This window comes from Poecilia reticulata, linkage group LG1, assembly GCF_000633615.1.
Source record: "Poecilia reticulata strain Guanapo linkage group LG1, Guppy_female_1.0+MT, whole genome shotgun sequence".
Taxonomy (NCBI): Eukaryota; Metazoa; Chordata; class Actinopteri; order Cyprinodontiformes; family Poeciliidae; genus Poecilia; species Poecilia reticulata.
Genome location: NC_024331.1, coordinates 22,365,623 through 22,383,123, shown reverse-complemented (window position 1 = coordinate 22,383,123; position 17,501 = coordinate 22,365,623). Strand labels below are relative to the sequence as shown.

At 40.4% G+C, this 17,501-nt stretch overlaps 1 protein-coding gene across 20 annotated transcripts in view; it reads right to left on the bottom strand.

Moving 5' to 3' along the window:
• Window positions 1-448: 448 nt before the first annotated feature.
• ptprdb (protein tyrosine phosphatase receptor type Db) overlaps window positions 449-17,501 on the bottom strand; it is a 203,019-nt gene continuing 185,966 nt past the window's right edge. For 12 of the 20 annotated variants that reach the window (XM_008416472.2, XM_008416463.2, XM_008416530.2 and 9 more), the window contains 11 exons: window positions 16,139-16,314; window positions 14,245-14,268; window positions 12,687-12,806; window positions 11,883-12,037; window positions 10,162-10,447; window positions 7,650-7,828; window positions 7,449-7,575; window positions 6,242-6,367; window positions 5,985-6,139; window positions 5,000-5,135; window positions 449-4,904 (listed from right to left, as the gene is read on the bottom strand). In XM_008416472.2, coding sequence (XP_008414694.1) covers window positions 4,836-4,904; window positions 5,000-5,135; window positions 5,985-6,139; window positions 6,242-6,367; window positions 7,449-7,575; window positions 7,650-7,828; window positions 10,162-10,447; window positions 11,883-12,037; window positions 12,687-12,806; window positions 14,245-14,268; window positions 16,139-16,314 — 1,553 coding nt within the window. In that variant the 3' untranslated portion in view covers window positions 449-4,835. The remainder of the gene's footprint in view (window positions 4,905-4,999; window positions 5,136-5,984; window positions 6,140-6,241; window positions 6,368-7,448; window positions 7,576-7,649; window positions 7,829-10,161; window positions 10,448-11,882; window positions 12,038-12,686; window positions 12,807-14,244; window positions 14,269-16,138; window positions 16,315-17,501) is intronic. The other 8 variants (XM_008416509.2, XM_008416539.2, XM_008416548.2 and 5 more) reach the window with 1 other exon arrangement.

The following is a 17,501-nucleotide window of genomic DNA, read 5'->3' as shown; positions in this document are numbered from 1 at the left end:
AGTGGTAGTATGGAATCAAGACTTCAAATTAAATTTGCAGCTCGCATCACCAACAAGCTGGAGACGTATTTTATGGTCAGAATAAAAAAAACAGCAAACCTGAGCACCCAATTCCTGTTTTGTTTTTTAAAACAGAAAAAAAACAGTTCACTTAAATCAGTCTCAAAAATAACGTGGCATTCTTGCTCGTTATCATATATAAATCTTTATATCTAAAATGCTACAAAAGTCAAAATGTTCGGAAATGTTCCAATTGTAATAATATTTTATGACATTGCACTTGTATTTAGAAGAATATAAAGATTTGTTCTGCAGGATCATTTTTCACCTCCAATTTTCTACATAACAAGCTCTGTAGCTGTCAAACTGACCGTAATACGCATTTCCCCAAAAATTACTTTTTAAAACTGTCACGTTGCTGCTAAAACAAAAATCACACCAACACCAGTCATTTCACTTGAGTTTATTTGTAACAAATGAAACCTGTGTCAATATTGAACAGAAATCCATACAGACTGGGTTTTTGTGTTTTCCACACGCTCTGAGAACCAACATAGGAAAATAAAAAAAAGCACTTGTTGACTCAGAGCCCGTAACAAAATGAAAAAAATAAAATAAAATAAAAAGTTTTACATGTACAGACCAATTGGTGGTAACTGACCCAAGCAACACATCGTACGTTCATTTTATACAATTTATAAACTTCAGTTTTATCCATCTACATGACACATTTGAAGGAACGGGGGGAGGGAAGGGGTATTTAGAACAAGCTTTTAGTGAAACTTCTTGTTTGTGGGATAACAAATCCACAAAGTGGCGTATTGCACGATACAGCTGTGCCGTAAAACCGTGATTTCAGGTGCAACTTTGATATCACTCTTTATATCTCATAAATGTCTCTCTTTAACTTTAATTTATCTCTCCGTTTAGCGATGCATCTCAATTACTCTCTGTGTTTTGTGTTATTTACATATACACAACCGTGTGAGCATTACACAATCCACTTTAAAGAGTTCAAGTAAGTCTCCTTTTGGGGCGGGGGTGTGGGGGGAATCCGTAGTGGGAGGGGCTGTTAGAGATCTTAGTAGTGCATAGTACAAAGAGAGAAAGTGCAAGTCTTCCCTTAAGCGGTGTGACCAATAGGGGGCATCTCAGAAGTGGTACCATGCATATGAAATAATAATTAAAAAAAAGACAACAGAGTCACCGCTAGATGGTGGAAAACTTTTGACCGTCTCTTGTGCGGTCAAGCGTTGATGGAGATATATATATAAAAAAATGTGACTACATCTGTTCTGTGTTGGTAGCACCTGAACTTCTCTTTGCCTTCGTCCTTATTGGATAAAAACACAGACATGGGGGACGGAAGAGTGGATTGAGGGACACAGATGAGGAGGCTGACTGACTTCAGGTGAATGGTTTCAGGTGGGTTACACAGGTGAGCTACGATGGTGTCAATTTTGTTCTTACTGACAGAGAGCTCCTCTGTTGTTCATCTTGTTGTAGATTACTGCATAGCTGAGCAATTCTGGCTTGTCGGAGCCGTTGTGCGGCCAAACCGTTCTGTCAGGCAAACCGAACTCTCCCTGTGAAGAGTTGTGCACGCTGCCTTGCAAAAGCATTCGTACTCCTTACAGATGTTCACATTTTGTCGCAGTACCACCACAAACCTTGATGTAGACCAACAATGCATAATTGTGAAGTGGAAGAAAAATGATACGTGACTTTCATTTTTAACAGTTCTAAAAAGTGTGTGCATGTGCATATTCAGCCCCCATTACACTGATACTTGAATCCACAGATACCCACTGCCACCAGAAGTAACCGAGTTATTAAATAAAGTCCATATGTGTGTAATTTAATCTCAGAATGACTAAAGTGAAGGCAAAAGAGATTCGTCAGAGAACGTCGGAGAACAGGCATCATCATGAAGACCAAGAAACATAGCAGACAGGTCAGGTAGGAAGTTGAGGAGACGTTTAAAAAAAAAAAAAAATGTCCCAAGCGTAGAACATCTCCAATCTATGACTGAAACCTAAAGTGATGGCTGTCTTCCCAAACTGACAGGTAAGTGAGGAAAGTACTAAACAGACACGGTGGGAGAATCTCTTGATGGAGCAATTATTAGCTGTCCACAAGTTTGACTTTTATAGAAATGTAGCGAGAAGAGGAGAACAGTTGAGAAAAAGCTGGTTTCATCTTTGGAAATTAATAAAAATGCAAAAGAAAAAAAAGATGAGATTAATGTCAGATTTTGAAAGTATTCTGTGTCATGTAGTGCTAACACTGCACATCGTTTTGAATGCTCTATCCCGACTGTGAATCAAGGCGGCGGTAGGGTCATGCTGAGGGAATAGATCTACATGAGAATCTCTATCATACCTGAAATAGAAGTTTACAATTCCTCTCCATTCAGTCTCACAGAGCTCGAGCTATTTTTGCAAACGAGAATGGGAACATATTTTAGTCCCTTGACGTACCAAGCTGCTAGAGACCAAAAGCTCAAAAGTCGCAACCACAGAAAAAGTTGATTAACAGAAGCTGAAAACAAATACAGTACACACTTTTCAGATTTTTATTTGCATAAAAAAAAAAAGTAAATTGTGTGATTTTCTTTCCACTTCACAAATGCGCACGACTTACACATTAAAACCCTAAGAACATACACTGAGATTTGCGAATTACAATGTGACGATTTAAAAAACCTTAACGGAGGGAATACTTTTGCAAAGAGCTGTACATAAAACTCTTGCAAGCAACAGCTTAGACTTTATTTTGCCTAAATGATCAGTTCATCCAGATAAAACTCCTGTAACTGAGTCGTAAAAAATAACTCATTGAATAAAAAGAGCAATGCTGAAGCAGCTGCTGGGTTCGAAGCAAAGACCATCTAACCCACATGGAACCTTCAGTTTGACATTTTCACGACCAAAAAAACTGAACATTACAAAAAAAAAAAAAAAAAGAAAAAAAAATTACTTTCACATACCGGAACAAAAATCATGAGCACAAACACTCAGATCACATACACACAAGCATACGTACATAAAATATACACACACACACACACACAAAAAAAAAATCATTTAAAGTAACTTTATCAAAATAGGCGTGTAATATAAGGCACTATAAATCTAAAATCAAAAATACTCAATAGATGCTATTTGAAATGTGACTTTGATCATTTCGTTCGCTTCGACGTGACCTCCGGAGTCGTGACGGTCTGTCCGGACACACTGAACCAAATCGAGTGTAAAACATCTTGTATCTGGAGTAAACGACACACCTTTTTATCAACATCGTCCTCATCATGGCGTATAACTGCAGTTAAGTGACTCGACACAAAAATATATAATACATCTACTTATTGCACACTGAATCAGACAGAGAGAAAAGTCTACGGTGAGCATTCCAGTGAGAAATTTGTCCCCTTCCCCCCAAAAACCTAGACCCCCTGCATCCTTTTCTCGCTCTCTGGTAAAGAAATCTCTGTGAAAGCTTATTTGGACACATAAATAGTTGATTTCTCCCCTCCCCGTCGTATCTTGCCTTCTGTACATGCTTTCTGCACTTTTTGTGATTTAGGTGGCTTCAAATGAGCAAAAACGCACAACTCAGTGGTACTTTCCGCGTCCTCACGTCTCCTTGCTCTGCTAGGCAAGACAGGCGTGTGCTGAGATATTAAGCCGCTGGGCACGAGTGTTTTCACAAAGATAGGAGGTGGAGAGTAAGTGACAGTGACACTCGAAGGTGGCGTTTGTCGCCAAACGGTGAACATCCTCCACGCTGGATTTGATTGTACACTTTAAAAAAACATGGCAACAGCTTTCAAACCTTGCTTTTTGTAGTCAGTGGGGACAAAAATGCTAAAAAAAAAGATAAAAACAATAACAGAATGTGCCATTTTGTTTTTTAAAAAAACTAAATAGTCATATATCTTTCTAAAAAACTAAATTAATGTTTTGCTTTGCAGTTTAAACCTCTCTTCCCTTATTTGAAATGGTGAAGCGTAATAAGGTTGAACTGGTGGTGCTTATTACTGTAGAAATGTCCTCTTTTCATTCGCAGGAAACAAAAGTCTGTTTCCAACATGATCCAGAACTAAAAAAAAGAAAAAAGAAAAAAAAGAAAGAAAAATACTCCTCGGTGCTCCTTTTTAAAGTACGTGTTCTTTGTCTTTTTAATACTGTGTGCTCTGTGTCCTCAGTTCTTTCTGTTGGCAATTCTCTGGTGCGTAAAAACCCAGGAGGATTCCATCGGGTGGATGCGCGGACTTCGACCTGGCGCTCCTCATGATAGAAAAATTTCCAACTTTTTCCCGCCGCTTGGTCCTGCCTTTTTTTTTTCAGTTTAGTGATGCTACACTGGTGGTGGACGAGGTGAGAGTTCCACACCGAAAACAACACAAAGCAATCTGGGTGCTCACAGAAGCACTGGAACCAAAACGTATTCATCATCATCATCATCATAACAAAAAAAAAAAAATCTATATTTGATAAAGTATTTTGTTTTGGAACAGTGGTTGAAGCTGCTTCTTCAGACTGACCCACAGGTGTGTTTGTGTTTGGACTGGGTGGAGGAGCAGGGGGAGGGCGAAACGAGTCTCCCACCCTCACCCCCCGGGGGTCGAGCAGGATCGCTATGGCTCAGTTAGAAGTGCTGTTTCTGGGTACGGGGCGGATAAGCCGGTGGTCTGCCGCCCCCGTTTAGACTCTGTAGGTGGTGGCAAAATCTTCACGCACACATTCCAGCCAAGTGCATGTATTCAGGTTGTGTGTGGCACTACAAAAAGGGAGCAGTCGGCTGAATGGGGCGAGACTAGACAGCAACTGGGTTTATGTTGCATAGTGATCGAAGCTTCCCAGGTACTCGAGACTGGCCCGGTAGCAGAACTGGTACTGATCCTGGTGGGAGGGAAAAGAAAACATGGATTAAGAATGAAACATAAAAAAGATGTATTGATGTTTTTTTAATGTCAAATTAGATATTATAATCTCACCTCTGTTTGAACGGTGGCAGGTCTCTGTGTGCGCAGCATCTTGACCGTCTGGAAGATGTCCACCACCCCTTCGTACCTCATCCTCTCCAGGACGATGCTCAGGGTGATGAACACGCCGGTCCTCCCGACTCCAGCACTGTTGGAAGATGGGGAACCAGTTAGATATGAATTTTTGTAGAAATGGTTTCTATTTTATCAGTCAGTCCGCTTTAAAGAGAACTAAACTGGATGTGCCTCTTAAATCATTGTGGTTCAAGGTAGCAAATCACTTTTTCAAATAAGGGACACTTACTCTTAATTTCAAACAGTTGGTAAAAAAAAAACTATTTGCATACAATGTAAAATATTTAACTTGCTTTTCACAATATGACTTTAATATTTAATTTAATTTTATTTTTTACATGAAATGGGATTACAAACATTATTCAGATTTACTAAATGCTAAAAGGATGTATGAAGACGTTTACAATACTTAGTTACTTACGGACATTTCCTTAGCACTGTATGACTTGGGTAACGTTTTTTGGTTATCTCTTTTACAGTATTTTGCTCTAAGTTTTGAATATTGTTCCTAATAGAATGCATGTAACAGAGTCATGTTTGTAGGCTGTGTTGTTTGCACACATCTTCCCAGTTCTGATCAACCAATTTGACAGAATGCTTGAAGTGACTGTATATTGAAAGACATTTTTATGTCAAGCTCTAAAGTCCTGGGTGACGTTTTGTGATGTGTCAATGTGTACAGATCGTCTTTCCCTACGATGCCATCTATTTTGTGAACTGCACCAGTCCCTCGTGCAGCAAACAACCACCCTTCATGTACTTCACATCTGGTATTTACAGGCTTCAGAGTTTCTCCATTTTCCTCCAAATGCCACGGTGTGCATTGCTGGCCATTTCTTATGCTTAGAAATATGTAGGACTAGACAAATATTTCAATAGGGACTTGAGGTACAAATAAAAACAACAAGAAAAACACTCCTACCTGCAGTGCACAGTAATTGGCCCATCCTGGCCAAATTGTTCTTTAGTTTTGTGAACTTGGCCAATAAAATCAATGAATCCTTCTCCCGATTTTGGCACTCCTTGCTCTGGCCAATCAGTAAACTGGAACTGACGAACCGTCCTTGATTGGCCGTCCTGAATGAAGAAAGTAAGTGGTTTGGGGGGGTTTTCTTGTCTTTGTGCATAAATCAAAACACTACACCAGCACGAATGCATAGAAGCAAACAGAAGACTCACTCGGGCATCAGTCACTTTGAACTCTCGGAGGATGTACTGAGGCATGTTATATTCAGCCATGGGATCAACCACAAAGTACTGGTACCTAGCTGATCTCTCTGCTGGCCAGTACTGGTGACACTTCTCCTGCAGAGGACAACACAAATCATTATCTTCAGATCGTCACATCAAGTTTCAGGGTGTCACTTTAAAAGCATAACAATTGTGGACTTTTTATCATGAGCAAATCTCAATTGTACAGTGCTGTGCAAAAGTGCTCAGAGCTCTTCAACTTTTTCCACATTTTTTACAAGTCCAGTATTTGAGAGTCGGTGTCCAGCAACCTTTAGAAGTGTCTCTGCTTCAACAAACCTGAATTAAGTAATGAGGCCATTAGCAGAACTTCTGTAAATGCTAAGGAGCAAATTGGGTTATTTGACTCAGTTGTGTTAGACCAGGACATTGATTAAGCACTGGCCTTTGTCACCTCTGCATTACAACAAACTAAGTATTTTGCTGTCATTGCTTGTGATAGACCAAAAAGTGGTACATAATTGAGCATAATACCAACAAAGGAAAATCTGAATTTGTATTTTACTGTCTGAGTCAATACTGCTTTACAGAAGCAACTTTTGCTTAAATTACAAATCCAGTCAATCAAGTCTTTTGGGACACATGTTTAACAGCTTTGCAGATTTAAAGACTCCTTTTTTTTACCCATTGTTTATAACAAAATAGCTCAAGCTTAGTCAAATCAGAGAGTGAAGAGCCACTTTCAAGTCTCCTCAGATATTCTCTCTTGGAATTAGGGCTAGACACTTCTAACACATTCACACTGCACTGGAAGATGAACCTCTATGTGTTCTTTTATATTTCTCATGATTGCGCTGTAATTAGCTCCACCCATTTTCTCCTCAACTCCAGCCAGTTTCCATGTCCCTGCTGAAGGAAAGCCTCCTGACAGCATGATGGTATCTCTCAGTAGGTTTAGGGTGTTCAGGGTGATGTATGGTGTTACTTTGCTACCACACAGAGATTTGTATGTGGAGCAAAAAGTTCAATTATGATTTCATCCGATGCTTTGTGGCAAACTACATATGTAACTTCTTTCAACTTTCTCCCATAAGGAACAGATTTACAGAGGATATGACTAATAGTTGTCCATTTTATGGTTGTGGCATAAAAAATAAAAAAAAACTTCCACCATGCATGTTAGTCTTTGACGTACCCGTCCCATTTCTCTCAGTTTGGTCAGCATGACAACTATAGTGGAGTTGTGTTCCCACAGCATTCTCCAGTAGTCCTCTGTGGTCTCAGCCAGTGGGCCCTGGGTTGCTATGTAGGCCCGTTGTTGCCTGCAAACAAAAGTGCATGATAAATGTGTAGCGCACCCTTCAAACAAAGCAACAGCAATTTCAAGAATACCCACCTGTATCCATCGATGAAGCTGGCGTTTATGTAGTCAGACCCTTCCACCCCTCTGATTGGCTGCAGACACACGCGCGTCGTCTCATAGGGCATAATGTTCACCAGTCGGTTCTTGAACTTGTTGCATGGCAGATTGGCACTCACAAACCGAGACGTATGGGCCTTGGCACTGGCCAGACGCTGGAAGCAAACACAATATCCATCATATGTATATTACATCATTGCAAAATTACACACTTTTGATAACTTTTCAAAATAAGAGTCTGTGAAGTAACGCTGTGGGTCAACCGAAGGGGGAAAAAAAGTGTAAGCAAATTCAAGGAGCGTATTGAAATGGATTCAACACAAGGTCTGGACATCCTCTGGCGACCTGCACAAGTAAAACAGGAAGATTGGCTAAACCAGACAGGCCTCAGGATATTTAGCCAGACGTCTTAAATTGAATAAACAAAGCGGGGGCGACTCCAAGGGATCGGGGCAGCGGTTCAGGAATGGAAAGGGGCGAATATAATGAGACGAATAAGAGGAGGAGAAAATAAAGAGTTGGGGTGCAGGAAACCACAAGGCCCCACACTGTCTCAGCTCACATATGTGAACCACACATGAACCAGCACCGGAAGGGGGAAAAAAAGTAGAAAAATAAAAGAAAAGACCCTCACCCTGAGGAAGAAAAATAAAGACAACGTCTTTTTTTTCTTCCTTTTTTTAAAAATCAAACCATGATTTTATGTAAGTACATGTGCAGACACGGGGAATACTCCCCTGACCCTCGGCTATTGGATGACATGGCTTTTAAATGGGAGACAGAACAACAGAAAAACGGGCCGAGGGAGAAACCGCAGACGCTGGCGGAACAATGGGGTCCGGTTAAGTGAGCGGCTGCGAAAGAACCAGCTCTACCTTGTTTTCTCACAGACGAGTTGAGACAGAAAATCCCCCCCCTGACCACAGCTCCACCAGTCATCCGGCTACGGCTGCGAACCGGCTTTCCAGCATCAACAACAGCAACTCTTCACGCCGCCTGCGCTGACTTTGATTCTGTTTTATCAGCAAACAAACACGACGTCTTTACCACTCCATTTGACACATGCCAATATCGGCTTTGAAAATGTTGAGCGAGGGGAAAAAAAACACGCCGCCTTAAACGTGGAGCCGCGGAACCGCATTTGTTGATTTTCTCGCACACATGCTTCAGCTTTTCTTTGATTTTTATGCGTTTGGATGTGACACCCATCATCCATGAGAAATCCCCCACGCTTTGTAGTGTTTTTCTAGTGGTGGGCGCTTCAGACGGCAACCCGCGACGTCCCGTGGGTGTTCCACCAAGATGAAACGCAACGAAAGAGACGATCCTGGCGTTTTGGTTCCTATTCGCTGTCTTTTGGAAGGAGACCACTGCTATTAAGGGGGGAATGTTGGGCCATTTCATGGAAGGAGACTATGCGGCGTTGCTTTATGTTGACTTTGCCCTCTGAGCGTTTGAGCAGACGTAAAACGTTTCCTGGAAAAATCTGAACCACCTGCTTTTGCTTTATGTATACCTGAGAAAGCCAGATCAGTTAGGCCTGCAGATATCTTATCAGATGACGTGGATATCAGAGTAAAAAAGCTAAAAGAGTAAAACGGCTTCAGCGCAACTGTTTTCTGCTGGTGTTTTCTGTGTTTAAACCACCTCCATAAGTCAGCAAAAGTTCTTTTATAAACGTTTTACTCAAAGTTTACAAAAGTACAACTTTGTATTAAAAAAACCCAAAAACATGTGCTCCCCTAGTTTCAGAGGAACCATCCTCTCTGGTAGCACCAGCAGATGTCTTAAGTCTCATAATGAAGAGCTGCAAACCAGCAGCCTCCTTGAGCTTCAACCTTAATTCATATAACAACGTCTTTAAGGTGAACTGAAACGATAAAAACTAGTAAAACATACTAAGACAGGAAAGAAGCTTAGAGGTTGACAGTCAAAACATTCCTATGAGGACGAATCCTGCCAAAAGTATCAATAAATATAGAAAAAAATAAATAAATGGCTTGATTTGCATCCCAAAAAAAAGACATTTCCCAATTTATCTGACTACACGGTGTGACATAAATTATTTATCATTTCCAATAGTATGAATTAAACATTCATACATTCACACTGTTATTTAATTTCTCATTTTATTTCCAGTATTTTTGCATTACTATGTTTCATTTTTTATTTCATTATTTATTTATTTTTTCCATTTTCTATCTTAATACAATTTTATATACAATTTATTAAGTTATTTAATCTTTCTCATTTGTTAATGTTCCTAACTTATTTTTTTTATACACACTTTTTTTCTTATTAGACGTTTGGTGGTTTATTTTCCCTAACATTTAAGGTGATTTTTTCAGATTCTTTATAGGTCGCTTCTACCAAAGCTAGTACATGTCATGTTTGTTTTATTTGTTGTATAAAACAAACACATCTAATAAATCTAATAAATCATCTTACATCTAATAAATTCTTCGGTGGTGCATGTATTTGTCCTTACCTTGAACTCCACCTCCATGCCAGTGACGTTCTCTCCCGGCTCAATTTGTGTCAGCCTCTGGATGTAGGAGTACAGATTTCTGGCGGGGACCTCGGTGTTCCCGCACGTCACGGCCTCCAGCAAAGCATCGTGGATGAAGATGTACTGGTCTTCCGTCTGGACCATGTAGTTCCTCTGAGAGCGCATCAGCGTGACGTGGCCGTAAATGTCGACAGTCTTCTCCTGCTTGATGCGCTCTGTCATGCCGTCGATGACGATGAAGCACCCGGTTCGGCCCACGCCGGCGCTACAACGATAATAAATAAATAAACAAACGAATAAATGGACCGACAGATGGTGATGTGATTGTCTCACCTAGGTTGGATGAGACCAATGTAAGCACTAAATCTGAGCTTGGAAAGCTCCGGTATTTGGCGCCTAAATGAAGCAAAACACGGCAATGGCGCCAACTGGCGACAGTACCAACATGGCATGTAAAAAAATCGAAATCAGCAGTGAGTCAGCATCATGATCATATCACCCCTATCAACATATAATCCAGAAATTTAATACATTTAGCTGCCGACCCAAACACTTCACGTTTCTGCTGCGCTGGTACCTAAACGGCGAGACGACCTGACTGAGCAGGTTTCTGCAAGCGAATACAGAACCCTTTATATGATTACATTAATATTACTCTGCATGTGCGTGTTGTTCAGGTGGAACGAGATCGGGCCCGTCGAGGCCGGTTGATGTGTTAAGGCCCATCATGATGGAGTCTTGCCGAGATAATTAAATTTGACTGATAATCCTGCTGGATACTCCATCTGACTGCGACAGAAGATTAGGAAGAGCTCCTCTCCTGCCAGCCTCCTGCCCTCATCCCCCTGCCTCTTTATCTTCGCCCTAAGTACCCGTCCAAAACTCGAACGCCAGCACTGCCACTTTTTCACTCACACATTTTTGCTTTTTTTTTTTTACACTCCATTTTCTCTCCATCTCCGTGATTCTTTAATTCATCATTTTCATTCACTGCGTCCAGGATTTTGCTTCACCTTCTCTCCCATTCTGCACAAATCTCCCCCTCTAACTTCCACTCCCCTTGGTACCACTTTCTCTCAATCATTGTGTCCGATTCCCCCCCCTTTCTTCCTCCACGTCCATACTCCACTAATTCCTCCTCCTGAGAGCTTCTGCTCCATATTTTCCCCACTCAGCTCTATCTTTTTTTCCTCCCCTCGCTCGCTCTCTCTCTCGCTCACTGGTAAAAGCAAATAGCTGTTTCTTTCCAACTCTGGAGCTCGACACTGTGCCGTGACAGTAATGACACGTTTTCAGAATCTTCTTCCATCCAGCAAATGAGCCTCCCGCTGCTTAGACAGCAACTCATTTAAATGTAAACTTACGAACCCGGCTTCTCCGGCAGCATGAATGGCCAATTTTCAACACTGGAAAGTAATCATGGGAAATGTTTGAGATGGTGAATTTTGTTAAGAAAGGAATCCGGGAGCCTAAGCCAGTCATGGTGGTCTGGGGTTTGCATATTGGCAGGTAATTCCAGGCTGTCTAAAAAATTTTAAACAAGTGCTCTCCAACTCTGGCTGATTTTCACAAACTAAAACCCCAAACTGCCCCCTCAAAAACATCTTGAGGATCGGGTTTGTTTCCCTTTTGCATTCACTGAATAGGCATAAACGCACTTCCGTGGCTGATGAGACAATATTATAGAAAATCAGACACACCTGCAATGCACAATCATTGGTCCAGCGTCTGGGGGGTTGCAGGCTTTGACCCGGCGAAGGAAGGCCAGGAACGGGGTGGGATGTTCGGGGACCCCGTGGTCTGGCCAGGCTGTGAACTGGAAGTGACGAACCTCACGCTTCTCATTAGAGCCGCTCTGCAGGAGCAGAGAGGGCAGATCAAACACCGATTAAGATACAGTTATTCTTTTAGTACATTATTTTAAAATCATCAAGATAAAAAAAAAACAAAAAACGTTATCCTCCTGAATATTTAAATGTAGAAAGAATATTTACAAATTACTTGAAAAAAGTAAGTTCAGACAAATTTATTGCTACCTGTCATGACCCCTGGGTGTAAGATCAGTTTGGGATTTAGCTTTTTGTATTTAAATTTTATTTTCTTATCTTTTTTTTGTTAATAGATGCCTGTGTTCATGGTTAACAGTTATTCCCAGATCTGAGTGTCTTTGCTGGATTACTTTAGGTTTTGAGAAACAAACAAAACTGCCTGAACAATGTCATGCAGTTACCAAATTTATTACATGGTAATTTGAACAATTTAAGCAATCTAAAAACTCACCCATTTCTAATTACCATTTCAAAAATGTCTGAAATCAGAGTTGCCGGGACTTCAATGTGTTAATTTTGATCAATTGATCAAATAATTTATTTTTACATAAAAAATAATAAAATAATTTGGAATCAGCTGAAATCAGTATCAGCCGAGTTGAGGAGCATCTCTCTTCACAAAAAAAACGTGCACACTTGATTTTGAAAAAGAGGCATTGCTGTTTCGCATGCTACCTTGTAAAGCGCGAAGGTCCTCATAGAGTAGGTGGCCAGCTCCACTGTGTCCAGTAGAGTGATCTGGATGAGACCGTAGGTCTCTGTGCCACGTGTTGGCCAGTACTGATCACATTTCACCTACAAAGGAGAAAACGAGGACTTGTGAGATGCAGAGGTTGTTTATTTCACATGTGTACATTTCTATAGAAAAAAACACAGAAGAGGGCACAAGTGCAAAAAGAAGTGAAAAAAAGAGAAGACAGTGATGAAGTAGATCAGTTTGAGATTTTAAATAATTCAGACAGATATATGCACACAGAATCAGACCAGTGTGGCGGCAGAAGGGTTTTAGTGAGCGTGTGCAGCGAACAGTCACAGCGAGAGGAAGAAAGTAGAGAGAAAATGGCCACCCGCTGACGAATCCTCCAACGGAACCACTTATTGGTTGTAAAAATGCCCAGGACGAGACTTGGCTATGCGTGTTCCCCTGTGCTCCATCACAAATACCTACAGAGGAATCTCATGGCATGCCACAACCACCAAAGCACCTGGAATTTCTTGGTCTAGGGCGGTCATATTTGTAGTTCTGCAACTCGGCTTCAGAGACTAAAGAGAAGGGAAGAAAAGAAAATCCCAGAGGAGATAAAAGAGGTTGGTGGGGGTTTGGTGGGGGGGCGGCGGGCCTTGGCAGAACAAGGCCAAACCAAACGTTATGTGCTGATCCCTCCAGTCCTCACATCAAAGACGGCTCAGTTTGCTCTGCATTCCACTGCTCCAAACTGAGGATTATGCTTTTTGGCCTGGGATGTTCAGGCTGTAATTACAGCTTTCCAACTGTTGTTTTCCCACCAGACCTTGAGACACTGCAGGGACACAAATGGTTGTACACGTAGGGGGGGCTGAGAGTGCTGCCAGCGAATAAAGAGGGCAGAATAAAAAAGGAAACTGGTGTGATGACTATATTAACCACAGATTTATGGCCCAACAGCGTGACTGTGGCTTGATTTGCGCTAGGAGGAAGGGCTCTGGCAAGATTCCCACGGTGGAACCATCTGTGATCATCTTTATACTTAATGGGTAAATACAAGACTGCGTAACATTGAGAGGTATTAATAAGATCAAATGGTTTTCTCAAATGAGCAGCTCGCTACTCAGACATATACAGTCGTCCAGGGCTAGGAAGAAAGGAAAGAGGCAAATATGTCCAAATTAAAAGATGTCCCTTCAGGACCTTAATAACACAGATAAAAAAAAAAAATCTTCATTAATCTTTAGCCTCAGATGTTAACTAAGATTTTATGTAATGACTAATAAGCCACTCTTCTTTTTAATGGTGGGAGACAAAAAAGAAAAAGTGTTGTGATCATGCAAACTCTACACATTCATGTGCACTGTCTCTGACCTGCAGTGGCTGTAGTAAAACCCGTTTCAGAACATGTTGTGTTTTGGTAAATGAGTCTGCATTATCACTTAATACAGCCGAGAAAACAAACCAAACACGGGGAACAAAGGGGCAAAGGGATTAGGGTGCATTAAAAAGGGGAGGATTAGAAAAGGAGTGAAAGAGAGATCTTGCCTTAGAGAAGAAATAAGAGGGCATCTGAGGGTCAGAGAGACACAACAGAGACAGTTGGAAAAGGTTGAAACGGAAACAGAGTTTTAACACAAAGCATAGGTTAGTAGGAGAAGAAGCACAGACGGGGAGAAAGGATCGTTTTCTGAAAAGGACTCTGGACATAATTGGTTAGCACTTAATCATGATTCATACCTCGAGCCATTCTTGTTCATTTTACTCTTACATGACATTCTCATTATACTGGTTTTTCACTCAAGCGCACATTCAGTTAACAGCAAAATGCCTCGGAACCAAAAGACTTTCTAATTCATCACCGGCCGCAGTTTAGCTGTGTCTGTAATCCCCTTTCGGCCTTGCTCACCAACATATTCTGTTCTGCTCTATTCTGTTCTGATCCACTGCATGTGGCCTTGTGCTGCTCGCTGCTTTAAGCCAAACAAAATGATTTAAAACTAATGATTATTCGCAGAGCCTTGGAAACGTGTTCGTACCCCTTTAACTCTAGTCATGAGAGAAGCACAAGTTTTAATGTAATACAAATAGACTGAAGGGGGATGAAAAGGATACATGATTGACACTGTATTTCCAACAAACATTAAAAAAAATGTGGAGCTGCCCTCAATCAATACTTTTGTAGAAGCACCCTTTGCTTAAAATTCAGGTGCAAGTCTTTTGGGGTACGTCGGTACCACCTTTGCACAATCAAGACATTTTTAATAAATTCTTCATGCACGGAAACACAAGCTCAAATCAAACTGGGTTGAGAGCATTTGAAAGACAGAGTTTTCAAGTCTTGCCACAGATTCTCAGAAGCTTTTAGGTTTAGACTTTAACTAGGACATTTTCTAAAATTCCATTTTAGCTTTTACTGTGTGACTGAGCTCATTTTCCCGCTGAAAAGGGAGATTCTGCTCAACTCCTGGCTTTTTTGCTGCCTCTCTCAGGTTTCCGTTCAGGATTTTCTTGTATTTTAGCTCCATCCACCTTCATATTGACTCTTGCTTACCTTTTCATTTCCTGCAAATGAACAGGATCCCCACAGCATGATGCGTTTTACATATAGGTCTAAAAGTTGAGTTTCAGTCTCTTCTGACCAAAGAAATGCTTTTTTTTAAAATATGTTTGACCTGACCCATGGATGGTTTGTGGCAAACTTTAAGTCATGGTTTTCTTTCATCAACAGTTTTCTTCTTAGCACTCTTTGATGAGGGGAAATCTTTGTAACAAAAGACTAACTACTCTGCTGTCCACAACTCGTGACTTCTGAATTGGTTCTGCAAGATTTCTTCAGGGGTATCAGAGTGAGGAGGCGTGAATACAAATGTATGCCACACTTTCCAGCTTTTTATTTGTCATTTTCTTTACTTATCATTTTCTTTCCACTTCACATACGTGTGAAGTGGAAAGCAATATTTTGTTGATCTTTCAATTGATAAGAAAACACCCAACAACCTAATGAAGTACATTCCTATGATTGCCTACTAGTCTATGACACACCCTGTCTCTATATGCAGATAGAAAACTTAATTTACTATGCACTAACTTTATAAATCTGTCAACTTGCAGATGCAACTTGTTAGTGTGTGACAGAATCTAATAATTTTAAATATTTTATGTAACTTTATAAAATTCCTTCATGATAAACTTTTTTTTCTTCCCAGTCTGACTCCAAGTCGCTTCCAGTGCCACCATTAATCATTCTAGACATACATTCTAATGCGTTATTCACTTTATTTATTGGGCCTTAAGCAGTTAACTACACTTCCACAGTGTGTGAGCTTCCTTGACCTTTTTATTTTCCACTAGTGGTAAACCCGAGCATGTTGAATTGTCGTTATTCTACCGTGCTTATAGCTGTCTTATACTCCAGCGTAATTACACCACATCGTCTCACCCGTGACTTCTCCTCCAGCTTGGTCATCATGACGATGTTGGCTGTGTGCTGCTCCCAGACCATCCTCCAGAAATCCCCAAAGGTCTCTGGAAGAGGGCCTTGAGTGGCTATGTAGGCATTTTGACGGCGGTAGCCATCAATGTAGTTCGCATTGATGTAGTCGCTGCCAGGGACACCTGGACAACAAGAACACAAAGGAAATCATCAGGATTCTGGGGAATTAAGGGAAAGACCCATGAAAAATTACAAAATTCTTATAGTTTAAAATTGTTTGTGTGACAATATTGTGGATGTTCAGTAGGAAAACAAAACAATGAAAGACCAGATAAAAAAACAAAGTATATGTTTTCCAATCGGTTAACATTAAGGATGTCTGGACTACTTTGATCATCTCAAGTTAAAAATATTTAGACTTATCAAATCTGAACTGGATTGTTCTAAACTGGTTAGTGATTATTTGACTTATAACACTAAGATCTGGTGATGGTGAAGAACAATGACGCACAGTGAACAACTCACTGACATGTTCAGAAAATCAGATATACTGATCTGAGTCCAAAATATGATCTGACCATCTGAATGTTGCAGCTAAAGTCAAATTTCATCGAAGCAGGTAACATTTTTCCAGTTTGTTTTTGTCTGACAGCTAACGGGAATGGCACCTGGTGTTGCAGAGATGATGATATTCTGCATAGCTTGGTTGTAAGAATTTGTTATTGTTTCCTTGAACCAGTCTACCAATTCTCCTCATCAACTTTGTCATCAATAAGCCATTTTCACCCACACAATTGTGGCTCACTGGATATTTTCTATTTTCTTAAATTTCTCTATAAATCATTGTGAGTAAAAAAATAACAAGTTACTTCTTAAAAACTCAGACGTAGGGAGGGCTGAGAATCTGATTGGCTGATTCAATATTTATGTTAAAATACAACTGGACAGGTGTTCATAATAAATGGCTGGTGAGTGTACATTTCTAAAATAATAAAAAAAGAACCATAGTGTTCATTCAATTAATATCGAGTGCAATCACTACATCATGCAAGTTTTTAAAAAGCAGCTGATTAAAAAAACAATTGTGGTTCTTGATGCAAACATCCCAGTGAACATCAATTATTCTTATTATTAAGCTATATGACAGGGGAAAAAAATGAAATGGATTATTAAAGTCCACCACTCTGAGATGGTTTATGTCAAAGTAATAAAGGTTGAAAATCATATAAGTTCTTGGGATTAATGTTTTCACAAGGCCCAGTGTCCTCTGGTCTTGGATTGTTCCGTCGTCTTGTTTTATAATACAAGCTAAGACGATCATGGGCCTAATCTGAGTATACTGTGGATGTTTCGCCTACAACGGCAGTAC